Here is an 18,513-nt window from a genome sequence, read left to right as displayed (position 1 = left end):
ACTGGGAACGCGCGGATGTTGGTGTCCCCCGGTGTCCGGTCCCGCCTCGCTGTGCCCTCTGTCTCTTGCTCCCTCCCGGGAGGGGCCAGGCCCGCTGCCCGCAGCCCTGCCGGTCGCCGCCGCTCCGCTGGGGATGCCCGCTCCGGCCCGGGCTGAAGGCACTCGGTGCCCGGTCTGCGGCTTGGCTCAGGGCTGGCCCGGGGCCGGAGCTCTGGGCCGGGTCGGGGTCGGTGCCAGAGCGGGGAGCGCAGGGCGGAGCCGCGCGGTGCCGGTGCCGCTACGCGGGGCGGGGCCGGGCCGGGCCGTGGCCGGTGCGTGGGGCGGAACCGTGTCGTGCCGGTGCCGGTGCGCGGGGCTGTGCCGGTGCCGGTACGCGGGGCGGGACCGTACGGTGCCGTAGCCGGTGTGTGGGGCGGGGCTGTGCCGGTGCCGCTGCGCGGGGCTGTGCCGCTGCCGGTGCGTGGGGTGGAGCCGTGTTGTGCCGGTGCCGGTACGCGGGGCGGGGACGAGCTGTGCCGTAGCTGGGGCGTGGGGCGGAGACAAGCGGTGCCGGTGCCGCTATCCGGGGCTGTGCCGGTGCCGGTCCCCGGAGCGACGCGCCCCTATGAGCCCGTGAGGCGGCAGCGGTGCGGGAGGGATGGCGGCGGGCGGCGGCGGGGGGCGACCGCCGGGCCCCGACCCCGCGCTGGAGCCCTACGTGCAGACCCGCATCTTCAAAATCATCGTGATCGGAGACTCCAACGTGGGCAAGACGTGCCTGACCTTCCGCTTCTGCGGGGGCACCTTCCCCGGCAAGACCGAGGCCACCATCGGCGTGGACTTCCGCGAGAAGACGGTGGAGATCGAGGGGGAGCGCATCAAGGTGGGCCCCGCACCGGCTCCGGGCTGGGTGACACCGGCCCCAGAGGGCCCTGCTCAGCCCCCGGTGGGTCCCACACCGGCCCTGCTGGGCCTCGCTCCGCCCTCTGTGGGTTCCACACCGGGCCCCGCTCCATCCTCGGTGAGCCCTGCTCTGTCCCCTCTGGGCCCCGCACCGGCCCCGAGCTGGCCGGCAGCAGCCCCAGCAGCGATGGCAGCCGCTCCTCATCCCTGCCCTGCTCCAGGGCTGCCTCTTGCCAAAGCCCTCCTGGGGGCTTTTCCTTTCATCCCAGTTGGAGGGAGGGAGGGAACAGGGCCAGGGAAGAATTCTCGTCCCTGTGTTGCAGAGATGCCCCTGGACCAGTCCCTGCTGCCTTGTCACTATTTCTGGGGTTGGCTTGAGGCTGCAGCGACCAGAAGCGATGGCTCCGGGTGAGTCACCGCCACCCTTCTGATGGGCACAGCTGGATCCTCGAAGCATTGGGGTGGCTCCAGCTCCGGACACTGGACCAGTGGAGGGGTAGAGCTGCGGAGGGATGGGGGACTCTGTGCCACAGCCAGGGGGTCTGGGGGGGCAGAGGGCGGTGGGCTGGCAGCAGCCGCGCTGGAAGGCCGAGAGCTCACACAGGCCAGCGGCAGCAGGCTCGGCTGCTGTGGCAGCGCTGCTGGAACCTGCTCCCAGCTGCACCGGGAGCTGTGACTGCAGCAGGACTGGGGCAGGATGAATTTGCTTATGAAGGCTGGTGTGACACCTGTAAAGAATGATCACCTCAGACCTGGAGAGCTCTGGCTGGTGTGTCAGAGCAAATCTGCCACTGGTAGGAAACCACCCGGGAGCAGAGTTTTGGTGGAGCTTGGCCTGCCCAGCTGTGGGGATCAGCACCCGCAGCCTCCGAGGCTGGTGCTGGAAGAACAAACATGGCCACTGTACTGACAGATGGCTGATCAAAAGTTGAACTCTCAATGAAACCAGAGCTTGTGTTGGTGGGTGAGAGCTTTAGTTGTGCTTCTAGGCTGTCCATGAATGTTTTTCCCTCTCTTCTTTAGAGGTGCTCATTCTCCCTGCCCTCCCCAGCTCTGTCCAGCCCCATGGAGCCGTGCCGGTGTGAGCTGTGGTGCAGGCTGGCATGGAGCCTGTTTGCTGCCACTATCTGGAAAATGTTGCCAGGTTTTCTACCTTTGGATATTATTTGAGCTCCAGTGGGCAGGAGTGGGAGGCAGTGCAGCAAACCGGCCTTTTCCTGGGATATGTATCCAAGAGAGGAGGTGAGAGGTGGGAGAGGGACCCTCCCTCTCTTGCTCTGCCTGGGAGAGACTGGCTCTGAAAGGACTGAGCAGCAGCTCTGCTTTGCCAGCGTTTTTCCATTGGAAAGACTCTGAGGCATGTGCTGTCTCCATGGGTACAGGGCAATATGGATTAATTTGGAAATTGCCACTTCCAGGCTACAAAACATTACCAGGAGAACCCAGACTGACCCCGGGGGTACCCTGCTGGTTACCAGCGTTCAACCAGACCTGGTGTCACTGACCAGCACTGTCTAGGCCCAGACATTCAGCCAGTTCCCAATCCACCTCCCTGTCTGCTTATCCAGCCCAGAGGCCTCTTGGCATCTCTGTCACTTGGGTCAGTTGTCATCGATGGTGTCCTGGAACGTTCTGGATTGCCTATGCCCTGCTGTGCTGTCCTTCCAGGAGGTGTTGGAGTGGCTGAAGTTCTCTGTGAGAACTAGGGGCTGCAAACACAAGGCTGCTGCTCACTGTCCATGGAGCACCTCATCTGCTTGCTCTTCCTGGCCAGGTGGTCTGTAGCAGAGACCCCCTGCAATGTCACCCATGATGTTCTGTTCTTTAATCCTCCCCCACGAGCTCTGTTGGCTTCTCACCCCTCCTCACAGAGCTCCTGGCCCTCCCACGGTGCTCCTACACAAAGGGTAGCTCCCCCTCCTCATTTTCTCTTTTCCTCTGTGAAATTGTCAGGGTTCTTGTTCATGGCGTAGGATTTTGTGCACAAATAGACATGGATTTGTTGGAATGAGTCCAGAGGAGGCTGCAAAGATGCTCTGAGGGCTGGAGCCCCTCTGCTCTGAAGACAGGCTGGGAAAGCAGGGGTTGTTCACCTGGAGAAGAGAAGGCTTGGGGGAGACCTTAGAGCCCCTTCCAGGGCCTAAAATGACTCCAAGAGAGCCAGAGAGGGACTTGGACAAGGGCCTGGAGGGACAGGACAATGGCCTTAAACCGAAGGACGGCAGGTTTAGATTGGATATTGGGAAGAAATTCTTCCCTGTGAGGGTGGGGAGGCCCTGGCACAGGGTGCCCAGAGCAGCTGTGGCTGCCCCATCCTGGGAAGTGTCCCAGGCCAGGTTGGATGGGGCTTGGAGCAGCCTGGGATAGTGGAAGGTGTCCCTGCCCACGGCAGGGGGTTGGACTGAATGTCCTTCCAGTCCAAATCATGCTGGGACTCTCTAAAAGCCGGACAGCTGGAAGCCCTCCTGTAGCCCCCTCCCATGGCCCTGCCAGGGCCATGCTCCGCACTCCTGTAGCCTCTTTTCTTGTCTGCTTCACTTCCCAGGTGCAAGTGTGGGACACGGCAGGCCAGGAGAGGTTTCGGAAGAGCATGGTGGAGCACTACTACCGCAACGTGCATGCCGTGGTCTTCGTGTACGACGTGACCAAGATGAGCTCCTTCACCAACCTCAAGACGTGGATCGAGGAGTGCAACGGGCACGCGGTGCCCCCGCTCGTCCCCAGGGTGCTCGTGGGGAACAAGTGTGACTTGAAAGACCTGATCCAGGTGCCATCCAGCCTGGCCCTCAAGTTTGCCGACGCTCACAACATGCTTTTGTTTGAGACCTCGGCCAAGGACCCACAGGAGAGCCAGAACGTGGACGCCATTTTCATGTGCCTGGTGTGCCGGCTGAAGGCGCAGCGCTCGCTGCCCTGCCGGGACACGGAGGGCTGGCCGGCGCAGCCCCAGCCGCATTCCCGGCGGCTGGACGAGGCCAGCGGGAAAGGCTCCTGCCCGTGCTGAGCGGGACCCGCCCGGACCCCAATAAAGGCTCTGAGCCCCCTGCGCTCCGACTCTTGCTTTGCGCCTCAGCCCGGTCGGCCGTAATCGGCCGTAATCGGCTCGGCTCGGCCACAATCGGTCCGGTTCGGCCCGCAGAGCTCGCTTACAATCGCCCAGCTCGGCTGTAATCGGCCCGGCTCGGCCACGCTCGGTCCGGTTCGGTGTGCAGCGCTCGGCTACAGTCGGTTCGATTCGGTTACAATCGGTCCTGTCCGGCCGTGCTTGGGCACTCTCGGTGACTATTGACCTGACTCGGTTACAATCGGCCCGACTCGGCCACGCTCGGCCCAACTCGGCTATAATCGGTCGACTCGGCTGCTCTCGGCTACGTCCGTCTCGGCTCGGGGCGGGGCGGTGCCGCGCGCAGGCGCAGTGCGCCTCGCCGCCGCCATGAAGTAGGTGTGAGGGCTGCGCGGGGGGAAGGCCGGGCTCAGGTCTGTCCCGCCGGTCCCGATGCTGACGGTGCCTCGCCCGCAGCCCCCTGACCAAAGTGAAGCTGATCAATGAGCTGAACGCGCGGGAAGCGGAGCTAGGCGTGCAGGAGGCGGTATCGTGGCACGCGGAGTACAAGGACAGTGCTTGGATCTTTGTGGGTACGGAGCGGGCTGGGGGCGCGGCGGGGGCCGGTGCTGTTGACCCTTTCCCTCGCTCCCTCCCTCCCCTCTCCCCGCAGGCGGGCTGCACTACGAGCTGACGGAGGGCGATGTCATCTGCGTGTTCTCTCAGTAAGTGCCGTAGCCCCGGCCCCGCCGCCGCGGGCGCTGCCGCGGGCGCTGATAGTGTGTCACAGGTACGGCGAGGTCGTCAACATCAACCTCGTGCGGGACAAGAAGACCGGAAAGTCCAAGGGCTTCTGCTTCCTGTGCTATGAGGACCAGAGAAGCACCATCCTGGCTGTGGACAACTTCAATGGGATCAAGGTGAGTGGAGCTCGGTGCTGTCGTGGCTCCCTGAGTGCTGCCTCACATGGGCAGCAGCCCTGGGAGCCGGGAGCTGCCCGTGACAGCCCGGCCCTGCAGATCAAGGGACGGACCATCCGCGTGGACCATGTGGCCAACTACCGGCCCCCCAAGGAGTCCGAGGACTGGGATGACGTGACCAGAGCCCTCCATGCCAAGGGCTGCGGGGTCAAAACGCCACCTCACAGCTCGTCTGACTCCCTGTCAGAGGATGAGGATGTGCCCGTGAAAAAGCAGAAAGGTGAGGAGCGTTCTTGGCAGGCTGGATCCCACGTGGGAGTGCCCATGGTAGGGTTTGGGGACTTGAATCGGAGTGGAGAGAAGGCTGGAGGAAGGAAAATGGGCACAAAGTGAGGGTGGGAACAAGGTGTTGCTCCAGAGTGCTGAGGAGATGCTCAAAAATGAGAGAGGAGAAGGAGGGAAAAGAGTCCTTGGATCTGGAGAGGTAATTTCCACAGAGTGGATCACACTGTTTCTGAGGAAGGGCAATGAAAGGGGGGTTCTTGGCATTCCAAGTGGTGTGGAAATGCCCCACCTTGCTGGAAAGAGCATGATGTGAGTGTTAAAGAGGGAAGTGGGATGGCTGCAACTGGAGGAGAAAAAGTCATGGTTGGAAGTGGACAGGGATCTCCCTGAAGGGGAAGCAGGCTGGGAAAGGGGTGGAGAGGGAGAATTTGTAGTGGAAGAGGAGTTGGGATGGTGCCATGGTGGCAGGCAGAGCCCAGGGGAGCGAGGTGCTCCTGGAATTTGGTCCATCCCAAAGTGTGACCCCTCATTCCAGAGAAGCCACGGAGCAGAGCAGAATGGTCAAAGTCGAGCCCGCAAGCTGGGAAGCGGGCGAGCGCGGAGGAGCCGCATCCCAGGATCAAGATCAAGAAGGAGAAGGAGGACCCTGGGTACGAGCGCTGTGCTGGCGGGAGCGCTGACAGGAGCGCCGGGAGCAGGACGCAGCGGGACGAGGAGCAGCGGCGGCAGCGGCACTCGGACAGGAGGGGGGACAAGAACTGCCACGAGCAGAGGGGCCAGAGCGGCTCCTGGGAAGAGCGGGAGAAGAGGGAGCAGGCTGGCAGGAGGGGGGACGGGCACAGCAGTCGGCAGGACGTGTCCCCCAGGGGAGGCAGATCCCGGGAGCCACATTCCAGGCACAGGGAGCGGGGCTCTGGCAGAGACTCCGGCCGCTGCTGAGCTCTGGGTGAGCGTTTGGGGCGAGGGAGGCCCGGAGCCTGCCCAGACCTGCTCCAAGCTCCCAGGATAACACGGCTGGACCCTTCCCCTGGGAGCTTCCCTTTGCCTCTCATCCTGCCCTGGGCCGGGGCTCTCCACACTGCCCGTGCTGCCAGCTGGGACACGGGTTTGTCCTGCGACCGGGGAGGGTGTCAAGAGGCGGAGGCTGGGAGCAGCAGGATGCTCCCCTTCCCTAAATCCCTGGGACAATGTCCCCCTCTCGCACTGGGGGGAGAGGCTGCTGGGTGTCTTGTCTGGCCTCGTGGGCTGGGTTTGGGCCCTGTGCCCACCTGGCATCTCCTGGATTCCACGATGGAGCCGCAGGGCTGCACCGGTGCGTTAGGGTGATTTACCGTGGATTTGTTTAAAGTTTTCTTAATAAAAATTCCTGTTAGGGAGCAGCTGGTCCCGGGAGCAGCATTCCTGTCCCTGGGCCAGGGAGGAGGTGGCATCTGTTTTTCTTACACTGATTTTGGGCTTATTTGGCTGGGAAACCGGGAACGCTGGAGTGGGGAAGTCACAGGGTGGAGAAGGGAGGGGCTTTACCTGGATCCGGTTCCTACAACGAGAACTCCCTGCGGGCCGGCTCCGTGCCCGTTCCAGGCGCAAGGGGCGAGTCCTTCCCCCGGGAACCCCCGCTGTGGGCTGGGGGGGGCGGCTCCGGGGCTCCCCCGTCCCGGGGCCGGCAGGGGGCGCGCGCGGCGCGGCGGGGCCGAGCCCTGTTCCGGTGGCGGTTCCGGTTCCGGTCCCGGCCCGGTGGCGGCGGCGCGCGCGGCGGTGTCCGCCCGCCATGCCATGTCCGCGCTCAACTGGAAACCCTTCGTGTATGGCGGGCTCGCCTCCATCGTGGCCGAGTTCGGTGAGGCGCAGCGGCCGGGCGGGCGGGGCCGGGGCCGGGCGGGACCCGTGCGCGTACCGGCGGGCGCTGACGCCGCTGTCGCCGCTGTCCCCGCAGGCACGTTCCCCGTGGACCTCACCAAGACGCGGCTGCAGGTGCAGGGGCAGAGCACCGACGCGCGGTTCCGCGAGGTGCGGTACCGGGGCATGTTCCACGCGCTGTTCCGCATCTGCCGCGAGGAGGGCGGCCGGGCCCTGTACTCGGGGTGAGCACCGGGCCGGGCCCGTCGGGGCCGGGGCCCATCGGCAGCGGGTCCCACGTCCCCCGGGACCCCCATCCATCCGTACCGGGACACCCACCCATCCGCCACGGGTCCTCCCCCCGGCCCGGCACCTCTTCCACCCACGCGGGCCGCCCCGCTGCCGGCCCCGTGTCCTTCCCCTCTGGCTCAGGGTCTCCCACCGCCTGTCCTGGGCTCCCTCTTCGGCCACAGCATCGCCCCGCCTGTCCCGTTCGTCCCCACCAGCCCGTCCCGGGTTCCCCGTCCATCCCGGCATCCCCCTCCGCCCACCCCAGGTCCTCCCCCTGCCTACGCCGGGACCTCCCCCACACCCCGGCATCTTCTCCTGCCTTCCCCGGGTCTCCCCCACCCATCCCGAGTTCTCCTCCGCCCACCCCGGCCCTGCTTCTGTCCTGGTACCCCCTCCCCAGCCCGGGTCCCCTTTTCCACCTTCTGTCACGGCATCCCCCCGCTCCCTTGCTCCCTGCCCATCCCGGCCCCCCCATTTCCCGCACGCTGCTGCGCTCCCCTGGAATCTCTCTCGGCCTTGAACCCCTGAGCGGAGATTCCCGGTTTTCCCGAGGCTGGGAGCAAGGCCGGGGATGCGTGGGTGCCATCCGCTGGCACTGGGGCTGCGTGGGGCAGTCCCGGGTTATCCTGGGCACGGCTGCGTTTCTCGGAGCCGCCGCAGGGCCGTGCCTGGCCCCGGCAGTTTGCGGGCGGTGGGGAGTGGCCCGTGCTGGCCCGCAGGGATGCTCAGGGTCCGTTCCCCCTCAGGATCGCCCCGGCACTGCTGAGACAGGCGTCCTATGGCACCATCAAGATCGGGATCTACCAGAGCCTGAAGCGGCTCTTCGTGGATCGCATGGAAGGTCGGTGCCGGGGAGCAGCTGCACGGGCACCTCCCAGCTCCCCCACCCCACACTCTGGGCTGTGTGTTTTGCTCATTCCTTGCTCTGTCCTTCCAACCCCAAGATTCCCACAGGAACGGAGCTCCATTACTGGGTGTCGTGGTTTTGTTTGCCAGTGAGAGCAAGGATTGGTTTCAATCCCGATGGGAACCTCACTGTGCTCTGCACTGCCTGTGGTCCCTACCCAAATACCTCCCTCTAGCCAGCCTCCTTCCTTTCATGGAATCATAGGAGAATCACAGAATCATTGAGGTTGGAAAAGACCTCCAAGATCACCAAGTCCAGGCTCTGCCCGATGCCCACCTTGTCCCCAGCCCAGAGCACTGAGTGCCACGTCCAGTTCTTCCTTGGACACCTCCAGGGATGGGCACTCCAAACCTCCCTGGGCAGCCCCTTCCACCCTTTCCATGAAGAAATTCCTCCTGGTATCCAACCTGAACCTCCCCTGGCACAGCTTGGGGCTCTGTCATCTTGTGCTGTTGAGACTGCTCTTGAGACTTTGCACCTCAGAACTAAAAATCCAAGGTGTTGTTCCTCAGGCTCATCTCTTTTTGATTCGTCTCAGGGAGACATCCCCTTCCAGCTGTACAGCAGATGTGTAACAGGGATTGGAAGCTTCAGGAGTGAGTGTCTGCTGTCTTCTCTCTGGAGCCTTTGAGTCCTTGTGCTGGGATGCAGCACTTAAAACAACTCCCAGAATTGTTTGGGTTGGAAGGGACCTTAAAGCCCACCCAGTGCCACCCCTGACAAGGGCAGGGACACCTTCCACTGTCCCAGGTTGCTCCAAGCCCCACCCAGCCTGGCCTGGGATACTTCCAGGGATCCAAGGGCAGCTACAGCTTCTCTGGACAACCTCTGGATGGGAATTGTGCAGTTCAGCTCTGTAGCTTTGGGCCTGACTGTAAAGGTGAGGTTCCACCAGTTCCCTTGACCTGTGGCCTCTGCAGCTCCTGCCTGGGGAGTGGAGCAGCACAAGTCTGGTGGGTGCACCCTGAGGGAGCACCAAGATCTGCAGGTGAGATTTTCATCCCTGGTGTGATAGTAGGGAATGCTGTAACACCATTCCAGCCTGGGAAAGCAGGATGGGCAGGTGAAATGCAGCACACTGATGGTATGGAACTGTGTCAGGGGGGTGTAGGTTCAGTATCAGGAAAAGGTTATTTTCCCCAGAGGGTTCTGTGGCACTGCCCAGGCTCCCCAGGGAATGGTCGTGGCCCTAAGGCTGCCAGAGCTCCAGGAACATTTGGACAGCGCTCTCAGGCACAGATTGTTGGGGTGCATGTGCAGGGACAGGGGTTGGACTGGATGATTCTTGTGTAACCCTTCCATCTCAGTAGATTCTGTGATCCTGTGACTCCAGAGGTCCTTTCAGGGCTGCTGTCCTGCTGCAATAACGCCTGTCCCTGCCTGGTTCTCTCTGTGTACAGGCCCCACATCCCCCTCGCTGTTCAGCCTTTTCTGCTGTGAGCTCCATGCCTGAATGTTTGTCTCCCTACAGGCCTGGGGCAGCCTGGTGTCCTCTGGGAAGTGTCGTGGTCAGTACCAGCACAGGCCTGTGCCTTTTCCCAATGTAACCATCATCCTAATACTGGGCCTCGAATCTCGGGCAATAATTCCCTGGCACTAATCACATCTAACTCCCTGCCTGGTCTTGATCCTCAGCTGGCTCCAGGTGGCTGTGTGTAGGCAAATCCAGTTGGTATCAGGGGAAATGCTGGGTTGTCCCTCTCTGCCTCTGTCCTGGCTTGTCCCTGCTGTGAGAAATGTGTCACTGGACACTGAAATCTCAGATAATTGTTCACAATTTTCATATGTCCCAGTGTTTTCCTTCTCATCAGTCAGACCCTCTGAGAGTGCATTGCTGAGTGTTTCAGCTGCCATCCCTGGCAGGTGTGGGGACAGACCTGTCATGGGCTGTGGCACCTGCCCAGGCCCTGCTCCCTCAGCTTCACCATGTGATTTAAGAACTGAGCTGCTCTGCTCTTCCCAGCCCTTGTTCCCTCCTACTGTGCCCCTTCCCATTAGGGTCTGACCTTCTTTCCTTGGTTGCAGATGAAACGTTGCTCATCAACGTGATCTGTGGGGTGGTCTCGGGGGTCATCTCCTCTGCGCTGGCCAATCCCACAGATGTGCTGAAGGTAAGGGCTGCTCCTGGCTGGATGTGGGACCTGTGGGAGGAGCAGCTCAGTGCTCCCTGAGCCACCAGTCCTGCTCATTTGGGGTTGTTTAATGAATGGGGACCAAAGCCCAGAGTAATTAACAGATGTTTAAAAACACAGCTCTTAAAGGTCACAGAATCCTGGAACGGTTTGGGTTGGAAGGGACATGAAAAACCATCTCCTTCCACCTCCTACCTTGGGCAAGGGCACCTCCCACTAGACCAGGTAGCTCCAAACCCTGTCCAACTTGGCCTGGAACACTTTCAGGGATGGGGCAGCCACAGCTTCTCTGGGCAACAAAGATCATGACATTTGTCCTGGTGAGGGGTGGAGGCTGTGTTGTCTGACCTGGGCCAGGTGGGCGGGTGGCAGCCAGCTGCTCCTGTCCCCTTGGTCACTGTGCTGGCACTGCCCCAGGGGCCTGCCTGTTATGTGGAGTGAGCAGAGCCCAGTGGGGACTGCCTGGGGCCCTGGGCTCAGGGTAGCCCTGCTTGGGGTAGAGAAAGCCTGGAGAAATCCCCACTCTTCTCCCTGTGTTGATCCTCCTTCAGGGACTGCTTTCAGGGTGGGAAGGCCTTGTCCCTCATGTCCCTGTGCTCCCACCCTGCTGCTGTCCCTGCCCCATGCCTGCTGCCGTCGTTGTGTTGTCCATGTGGTGTGCAGGGGGAGGGATGTGGAGAGCAGCGTGTGCTCTGAGCTGCTCTGTTCTCCCGGGAGTTCCATGGAGCTGCTGTCCCTGCTGTCCCTGCCGTCCCTGCCGTCCCTGCCATCCGGGCAGGTGCTGCTGTCAGGACAAGTGTTGATGTCCTCCTGCTGACTCTCCCCTTCCTTTCAGATCCGAATGCAGGCTCAGGGCAGCTTGTTCCAGGGCGGGATGATTGGCAGCTTCATCGACATCTACCAGCAGGAAGGTACCCGAGGCCTCTGGAGGGTGAGCACCAACTCCCAGAATCCCCCACCAGCGTCAGAACTAACAGAAATCTTAAGGAAGCAGGTGCTCTCTTGCTGTTCTGTAGCAGGGAGCACCTGGAGCCCCTCCTGGCTCCTTAAACTGCTGCTTTTGTGGGGCAGAGTCTCTCCCAGTGTTGAAATTGGTGCAGAGGGTGAGGGGGTGACAGCCTGGCTCCCATGTGCTGCGAGGAGGGAAGCAGTGTGGAGTTAATGCAGTTGGTGTGCCTGCAGGGAGGGTACAGGGAGGATTGTCAGGAGAAGGCCCCAGGAGCTGGGGGGTGTGGCTGCAGTTGGTGACAGTGTCCCTTCTCCACAGGGTGTTGTCCCCACGGCCCAGCGAGCTGCAATCGTGGTGGGGGTGGAGCTGCCAGTCTATGACATCACCAAGAAGCATCTGATCCTGTCAGGCCTCATGGGGGACACCATCTTTGCCCACTTCGTGTGAGTCCCTGCTGCAGGCTTGGGGGATAGTGTGAAGCAGAGGAGCCTGGTGGGACTGGGAGAGTGCTCTGGAGCTGGAGGGAGCAGGGTTGGTGCTTCCAAAGGACCTGCTCAGTCAACTGGAGCAGCTCAGAGTCAGCAGCAGGTGTGGGATCATTAAGGTTGGGTAAGACCTCAAAGACCATCAAGTCCAGCCAATCCCCCAGCACTGCCAAGGCCACCACTAATCCCTCCCCACATCCCAGAGAGACCTCCTCGGGGAAGGACCTGGCAGAAATCCTTTGGTGACATGAAATGCCAGCTTGGTTTCAGCTGGCTGATGACAGAAATGCTGTTGGCCCACATCTGTGCCCTGTATGAACCAGGCAGGAGATCCCTGTGTGTGGCTACCTGTAACAATCCCTCAAAAGCTGCTCCAGTCCCTAGTCCTCACCTGGCCAGACCCTGACACCTTGCAGCCCCTGCTGTAAGAGCCTTGAGAGAGGAACAGACACGGAGCTGACAGGACCCAGAGCAGGTGTTGCAGTCAGCCTGCTCTGGGCAGGGCTGGCAGAGAACACTGAAGTCCTTTTCCACCTCATGTTCCCGTTCCTCAGCTGCAGATGCTGCAGTGCTTCCATTGGCTTTGTGGTGAGAGTGGGGAGCACTGGACTGGTGGAGGGGGAGACTGGCAGCTCTGTGATCCCTTCTGGGCCTTTGCTCTTCCTCCCTCCTTCCCAAAGAAGTGTTTGCTCTGGTGGGAAGGCTGTGTGCTCCCAGGGGATGCCTTCAGGTCTGTGTCACCTGGGCAGCACCTGGGACCCTTGCAGGGGTGTCTGAACCACTGTGGGCTCAGATGAGGGTCTGGATTAGCTGAGCTGAGCATTTCCGTCCCCTGAGCTCTGCAGGCTCCAGGTCTGCTGCTGCCCCTTTCCCAGGTAGGAGCAGGTAGTGCAGCTCACGTTCACTGCCAAATGCCTTTGATAAAATCCAGGGGAAGGTATTTAGTGCCTGTCTGAGCAGGAGTGGCCGTGTCCAGGGCTGTCCCTGCCCTGATTTGGTGTGTGCAGTTCCAGCTTCACGTGCGGGCTGGCGGGGGCCATCGCCTCCAACCCCGTGGACGTGGTGCGGACGCGGATGATGAACCAGCGGGCGATCGTGGGCAGCTCGGAGCTCTACAAGGGCACTCTGGATGGCCTCGTCAAGGTGAGGGGAGAGGTGGGCACACCCCTGTCCTGGGAGGCTGGCCAGGCACCAGCACCATGCTGATGGGAGCAGTGAGATCCTACAGTGACACAGCCTGTCATGATGAGACAGGAGAGGGCCCAGAGTCACTTCCCTGAGGCCATTGTCAGCCTGAGCATCCTCCCAGCCTCCTGGGACAGAATTCAGGCCGTGATGCAGTTAGCTGGGTTCAGAGGCTGTAAGTGGTGCTTCACACACTCGCACGGGCCCATCTGCTCCCTGCAGCAGCTGGAGTGTCACGTGTGGCACTGGGGGGGTGGGCAGGGTGTGGGCCTGATGCGTCTCCTAATCCACTTGTCTCTCCTCCCAGACGTGGAAGAGCGAGGGCTTCTTTGCACTCTACAAAGGCTTCTGGCCCAACTGGCTTCGTCTGGGTCCCTGGAACATCATTGTATCCTTCCCTGGGACACAGGGAGAACCCATCTGGGAAGGGCAGGGCAGGGCTGACACCCCGATGGGTTGCACTGGGGACCCTACTGGGCAACTCTGATGGTTCCTGTAGAGCCTCTGGGGGCTTGGCTGAGACCTTCCCTGGCCTGGGCTGCAGGAGGCTCCTGGGTCAGCTCCTGTTTGGGAGGGAATCGTGGGGAATGTTCCGCTGCTGAGGCAGGTGCTCACCCTGTGCAGGGCCAGCGCTGCTGTGTGCTGACCCTGACCATGCTGCCTGCTGAAACTGGTGGGGAATTGACTGTGAAGAGCTCCCAGTCTGGGCTTGGAGCCACCTCCCTCTCCCAGTGGTCCGGGCAGGGCTGGGTTTGCTCTGGGTCTGCGTCCCCACTGCTGGCAGCACCTGTGCCCAGCTCTGTCCTGCCTGGGCAGGTCGGGTTGTGCTGCCTGGGCACGGAGCTCCGTGGGTGGGTTTAAGGAGCTCCCTGGAGGGATGTCCAGCCCAGCTGAATGCTCTGCCCACCCTGCCAGGCAGCTGCCTCACATCTATCCCAATTCCTTGACGTTCCCTTCAGTTTTTTATCACATACGAGCAGTTGAAGCGCCTCCCCTTCTGAGAGCTGCCTTCATCTCACCAGAGTCATCCTCGGGACTGGCAGCTGAGCTGTGCTGCCGCCTCCCTCTTCATCCCACCATCCCCATGTCGTGGTGTTTGGTACCTGTGGGCTGGGCTCTCCCCCAATGCATGGTCCCTGCAGCACAAGCTGCTGGGGGCAGCCCGGAGCCGTGCTCCCCACCCGGAGGTGTCCGTGTGCCTGGGCCTGCAGGAATATCTTCTGTGAAGATCTGTGCGTTCCAGTGGCCCTTGGGGCGTTCCAGTGGCCCTTGGGGCGCTGTGGCTCGTGGTTGGCAGGTGTGGGTGTCCTCCCGTGCCTGCGGGGTGAGGCTGGGGCCTGGGAAGGTGCCATTGTCATGTTTCTTGCAGAACGGTAACTTCATTAAATTATTTATTGACCGGATAGCTTGGGTTTGGGTCTGTGCTCCCTCACTGCAGGGGTGTCTGCCCAGCACAGAAGCTGGTTTTCACCACGCTGCTGATACCTTCATTCTCCATATATTCATATAAAAGCAATCTGTAGGATTCACTGCAGTAGTGATGTTTCTAAACCCAAGTTTGTTAGTGTCAAAAAATGACCCTGTTGCCCTCTCAGCTCAGTTTTGCCAAACCTCAGTCCCTTAAATCCCTGCTTACATTATTATTACTTACACTATTTTTGCTTAGATCGTTTGCAAAGCCAGGTACTGTGCTTTAAAGGTCAGCTCAGCACTTGAAAATGGTGGTTCTGGTGCTGAGCAGGATATTTTGGTCACCCTCTTCTGTTTTTGGTTATTTTTTAACGTTCATGGCTAGGGAAGCAAATAGTTCTTATGTTCCTGCTCCCTTTCCTCTTTGTGGGGTGGCTTTGGTTTGGATGAAGGTCCCTTTGTGACACAGCAGCACGTCCAGGCTGAGCCTGCTGTGAGCTGAGATTCTGTGCAAGCCACACAAGGAATGTTCAGCCAAATCCCGCTGGGAGAAGTGGGAAGAAATTGGTGTTACAAAGTCAGAGCTGCCTGGGGAAGCTGCAGGTGTAGGGAGGGCAACTCCACTGAGCTCTTGGACTGAAATCCTGCGTTGAGCAGGGCTCTCTGCAGCGTCCAGCTCGGCAGGCTGTGCCAGGCAGTGTGCGGGAACACACCTGAGCAGTCTGTACCTGCTCCCCTGCACCCACAGGAAGGTCCAGGGTGTGGAACTCTGACATGGGAGGCTCCATGGAAACCAGTCAGCCCTCCCCAGGTGTTTAAGGCAGAAATACGTGTGGTCCTGATCCATGAAAGCCAGAAATGGCAGTAAAGCAGGATGGGGAGGCACTGGCTCCAGCCTGTACTTGCCATACTGCCACTTCTCCCTTGTCCTTGATCTCGTTCCGGGGATTTGGACTCTCTCCAAAATCAGGGAAAAGGCTCCCCAAATGTCTCCCTGGGCAAACAGAAGTGGAGGGTGTGTAAGGTCACCAGAACCCTTCCTGTGGCCACTTGCAGTGCAGAGCCCGGGTGTTCCCGAGGGGCCTCCCGGCTCCAGAGCTGCACCCAGTGCCCACCATTCCCGAGCCTGCTGCTCCTTCCCTCCCTGGGTGCGCCCTCCCGGCCTCTCCCCAGGTTACTGTTTGACAGACAAGGCTCAGTCCTGCCCGTTTCCTGGCAGCTGGATTTTTCCAGCTCACGAGGCAGAAGAGGCTTGTGACGCTGTGTAGGGGCTGGAGCTGTCACTGTCAGTCCCTGCGGAGGTCAACCCCCCCGGGAGGTGTGAGGGATGTTGTGGGATTCTGTAGCACAAGGATGCAGAGGCTTTGCTTTAGTGAATTTCTTTGTTACAAGTTACTTCCTAGTCAGGTAAATACACTCATGATTAGCAGAGTGAGCGAGCGTGTATAGAACCATTACCTTTTACTGTTAGTAGCACTTACATAGATTTCATCGGCAGGCTCACGGCAAAGTTCATTAAACTCTCCCAGGAGTGAGGTCAGTCGATGATGGACAAAGTCTCTCTGTGAATATGGCCTGGGTCATGGAGCCTGGAGTCAGCCTGGTGCTCCTGGGGGTCTGAGGGGCTGTGCAGGGGGAGCTCTCGGACACAGAGAGGCTCTTTTGGGCAGTAGCCAGTTACTTCTGCGTGGATCCCTGAGTGGGCAGAGGACGCCAGCTCTTGGAGGGCTGTGGCTGCCTTCTGCCTGGATCCGAGGCCCCTCTGCAGGTTGTGGGGGTTTTCTGTCCTGCAGGTTCCAGCAATTCCTTGGTTTCTGCCTCCCCAAGGATGCCCTGGGCTCCCTGCTGTGCTTGCCCAGGGCACTGCAGGTTCCCAGCTGTCAGTGCTGGTTTCCCAGGCTGGCAGATGTTTCTCCATCTGTATTTGAGCACACATCCCTCGTCAGTGCTTTTCACCACTGTAACCAGGTCGCCTTCAGAGCTGCTGCTCCAGCAAGGTGTCAGAGCTGTTCCCTTGGTCCCAGCAGGAAGAAATTGTCCCGGGTCTGGCAGTGAGCCCCAGGAGCCCCACGAGCTGTGCTGGACACTGGGAGCTCTCTGTGCTTGTCCCCATTCCCAGCCCCGGTGTCTGAGCAGGCACTGCTCTGCTCCAGCCCCTGCTGCCTGGGGGGGACGGCCACCGCCCCGTGTGCCACCGTGGCAGCTTCCTGCCCAGGTGCTCCCTGCTCACCCCCTGCTCCAGGGTTGTCTGGAAACGTGGCTGGAGGGGAGGGACCTCCGTGGGCACAGCGGATGCTGCGATCCCCACAGTCCCTTCTGCAGGCAGCTGCTGGCAGAGCTCTGCTTCCTTGAGAGACACCCCTGCTCCCCAGGCTCCTGCAGCTCCCCGGGCTCCTGCAGCTCCCCGGGCTCCCGCTGATCCCCGGGCTCCCACTGATCCCCGGGCTCCCGCTGCTCCAGCTGCCAAGCTGCACCTGCTGAGAGGCCCCAGGTGAGCAATGCCTGAGAATCACTCCCTGTGCTGTGTCCCACAGGAGACAGCCATGGCCAGCCAGGCCCTGGGAGCCATCCTCGCCGGGCTGGCCTCGCTCATCATCGCTGCCAACGTGCTGGTGGCCATCATCCTGCTCTGCCACATCCAGAAGAGTGGCTCCAAGGGGCTCTGTTTTGTCCTCAATCTCGCCTTGGCAGATGCCATGGTTGGCTTCACAGTCATGGGCTTGGCCATGGATGAGCTTTCCCAGCCCTTTTATCCTTCCCAGAACTTTTGCATTCTGAGAATGGCTTTCGTGACTTCCTCCTCTGCTGCCTCCATCCTGTCGCTGATCCTGGTTGCGTGTGACAGGCACCTGGCCATCCGGAAGCCTTTCCACTATTTCCAGCTGGTGACAGGCCTGCGGATTGGGGTGTGCTTGGTGGGGCTCTGGCTGGTTGCTGCCGTCGTCGGCTTCCTCCCGGTCCTCATCCCGCGCTTCCAGAAGGTCTCCAACCATTGGAAGTGTTCCTTCTTCAACGTTTTCCAGCCTTCCTACCTGCTCACCATGTTCTGCCTCGGCTTCTTCCCCGCGCTCTTCCTCTTCCTCTACCTCTACTGTGACATGCTGAAAATTGCCTCGGTGCACGTGCAGCACATCCAGGAGGTGGAGCAGGCCGGGCTGGGGGGAAGCTGTCCCCCACCCCGTGCCACCAGTGACATGAAGGCCATGCGCACGGTGGCCATGCTCATCGGGTGCTTCACGCTCTCCTGGCTGCCCTTCTTCATCGCCAGCATTGTGCAGATGGTCTGCCCCGAGTGCTTCCCCTACAAAGTCATCGAGAACTTCCTCTGGCTGCTGGGGGTGGGCAACTCCCTCCTGAACCCACTGCTCTATTCCTACTGGCAGAAGGATGTGCAGCTCCAGCTCTCCCAGCTGGCTGCAGGTGTGAAGAGGAGGGTCCTGCTCCACCTGGGCAATGGCCGCTGTTTCCCTGGCAGAGACACCAAGGCTCTTCCCACTGTGTCCTGCCTGGAGCTCCAGGACTGACTCGGTAAGGAGCGGCTGTCTCCAGCTTTCCAGCTCCCCTCCTGCATTGTGACCACGAGCTCGGGGCCTGCCGGCTGTGAGGGAGATCACAGATGGGTGGGACCAATCTGGATGTTAATTCCCAGACCCCATCACGGCCGGATTCCAGCCTGCCCACTGCCCCACAACCCCCAGCACAGCTGGATTGGCCCCAGCCCCGGGCATTGCAGGTTGTCCCTGGAGAGCCTCCTCTGGAGCAGCCTCGTGTCCCCTGGACCAAGCTCTCCCACTCACTCCACAGGCAAAGCCCCTTCGCCCATCCCTGCCCGGCTTCCCCTGCCAGGTGTGCACCCCCTGCCCTCCCCTCTGTCTGCAGCACTGGCTCCATGGGCAGCAAACCCCCCGTGCCTGGGGCCGGTGTGGGCACAGGGAGGGCTCCAACCCCTCAGCCCCGGCAGCAGAGGCTGGGAGGGTGTGAACATCCCCAAGCTCTCCTGGACCACAGGCGCTCCTACTCCCTTCCCAAACCCACCTACACAGGGCTATCCCTGTTTTGGGCTTTCGTGCCCACACGAAGCACAGGTGAGGGGTTTGGGCATGGGGAACACAGAGGGCTCAGCAGTGGCCCTGCCTGTGTGGGGGCTGATGTGACCCAGGGCAGGGGGGGCAGCCCCAGGGCAGGGGC

General features: G+C 61.2%; 4 protein-coding genes across 5 annotated transcripts; all 4 read left to right on the top strand.

The window, feature by feature from the left end:
- Positions 1-540: 540 nt before the first annotated feature.
- On the top strand, positions 541-3,920 carry RAB33A (RAB33A, member RAS oncogene family). 2 transcript variants are annotated; one of them, XM_069015778.1, is made up of 2 exons: positions 541-862; positions 3,428-3,920. In XM_069015778.1, exons 1-2 carry the CDS (start codon positions 638-640, stop codon positions 3,884-3,886), a joined length of 684 nt encoding a protein of 227 aa, XP_068871879.1. In that variant the 5' UTR covers positions 541-637; the 3' UTR covers positions 3,887-3,920. The 2 variants fall into 2 exon arrangements, with proteins under 2 accessions (XP_068871879.1, XP_068871880.1); XM_069015779.1 differs by lacking the exon at positions 541-862 and adding an exon at positions 1,468-2,026.
- Positions 3,921-4,228: 308 nt separating this feature from the next.
- On the top strand, positions 4,229-6,549 carry RBMX2 (RNA binding motif protein X-linked 2). Its single transcript, XM_069015776.1, has 6 exons — positions 4,229-4,320; positions 4,403-4,518; positions 4,599-4,650; positions 4,716-4,845; positions 4,945-5,125; positions 5,666-6,549. The coding sequence occupies exons 1-6, from the start codon at positions 4,316-4,318 to the stop codon at positions 6,067-6,069; spliced, it is 888 nt and encodes a 295-aa protein (XP_068871877.1). The 5' UTR covers positions 4,229-4,315; the 3' UTR covers positions 6,070-6,549.
- Positions 6,550-6,841: 292 nt separating this feature from the next.
- SLC25A14 (solute carrier family 25 member 14) lies at positions 6,842-14,334 on the top strand. Its single transcript, XM_069015775.1, has 9 exons — positions 6,842-6,967; positions 7,064-7,211; positions 8,004-8,098; positions 10,190-10,275; positions 11,132-11,227; positions 11,564-11,688; positions 12,738-12,873; positions 13,223-13,303; positions 13,875-14,334. The coding sequence occupies exons 1-9, from the start codon at positions 6,904-6,906 to the stop codon at positions 13,914-13,916; spliced, it is 873 nt and encodes a 290-aa protein (XP_068871876.1). The 5' UTR covers positions 6,842-6,903; the 3' UTR covers positions 13,917-14,334.
- A 1,403-nt stretch (positions 14,335-15,737) lies between these two features.
- On the top strand, positions 15,738-17,909 carry GPR119 (G protein-coupled receptor 119). Its single transcript, XM_069014969.1, has one exon. It carries the CDS (start codon positions 16,824-16,826, stop codon positions 17,847-17,849), a length of 1,026 nt encoding a protein of 341 aa, XP_068871070.1. The 5' UTR covers positions 15,738-16,823; the 3' UTR covers positions 17,850-17,909.
- Positions 17,910-18,513: the final 604 nt, after the last annotated feature.

The sequence above is a fragment of the Aphelocoma coerulescens genome, chromosome 4A (genome assembly GCF_041296385.1).
Source record: "Aphelocoma coerulescens isolate FSJ_1873_10779 chromosome 4A, UR_Acoe_1.0, whole genome shotgun sequence".
NCBI lineage: Eukaryota > Metazoa > Chordata > Aves > Passeriformes > Corvidae > Aphelocoma > Aphelocoma coerulescens.
The sequence above is the reverse complement of the archived record's forward strand: the minus strand, read 5'-3'. Positions and strand labels throughout refer to the sequence as shown.

What these genes read in the sequence shown, in the direction of transcription:
- RAB33A (XM_069015778.1), top strand. Translation starts at nt 638, where the DNA reads ATGGCGGCGGGCGGCGGCGGGGGGCGACCGCCGGGCCCCGACCCCGCG. An exon ending in TCGAGGGGGAGCGCATCAAG is followed by an intron (nt 863 to 3,427) that starts GTGGGCCCCGCA and finishes TTCACTTCCCAG; the next exon opens with GTGCAAGTGTGGGACACGGC.
- RBMX2 (XM_069015776.1), top strand. An exon ending in CAGTGCTTGGATCTTTGTGG is followed by an intron (nt 4,519 to 4,598) that starts GTACGGAGCGGG and finishes CTCTCCCCGCAG; the next exon opens with GCGGGCTGCACTACGAGCTG. An exon ending in GCCCGTGAAAAAGCAGAAAG is followed by an intron (nt 5,126 to 5,665) that starts GTGAGGAGCGTT and finishes CCCTCATTCCAG; the next exon opens with AGAAGCCACGGAGCAGAGCA.
- SLC25A14 (XM_069015775.1), top strand. Translation starts at nt 6,904, where the DNA reads ATGTCCGCGCTCAACTGGAAACCCTTCGTGTATGGCGGGCTCGCCTCC. An exon ending in GGCCGGGCCCTGTACTCGGG is followed by an intron (nt 7,212 to 8,003) that starts GTGAGCACCGGG and finishes GTTCCCCCTCAG; the next exon opens with GATCGCCCCGGCACTGCTGA. An exon ending in ACCATCTTTGCCCACTTCGT is followed by an intron (nt 11,689 to 12,737) that starts GTGAGTCCCTGC and finishes TGGTGTGTGCAG; the next exon opens with TTCCAGCTTCACGTGCGGGC.
- GPR119 (XM_069014969.1), top strand. Translation starts at nt 16,824, where the DNA reads ATGCCTGAGAATCACTCCCTGTGCTGTGTCCCACAGGAGACAGCCATG.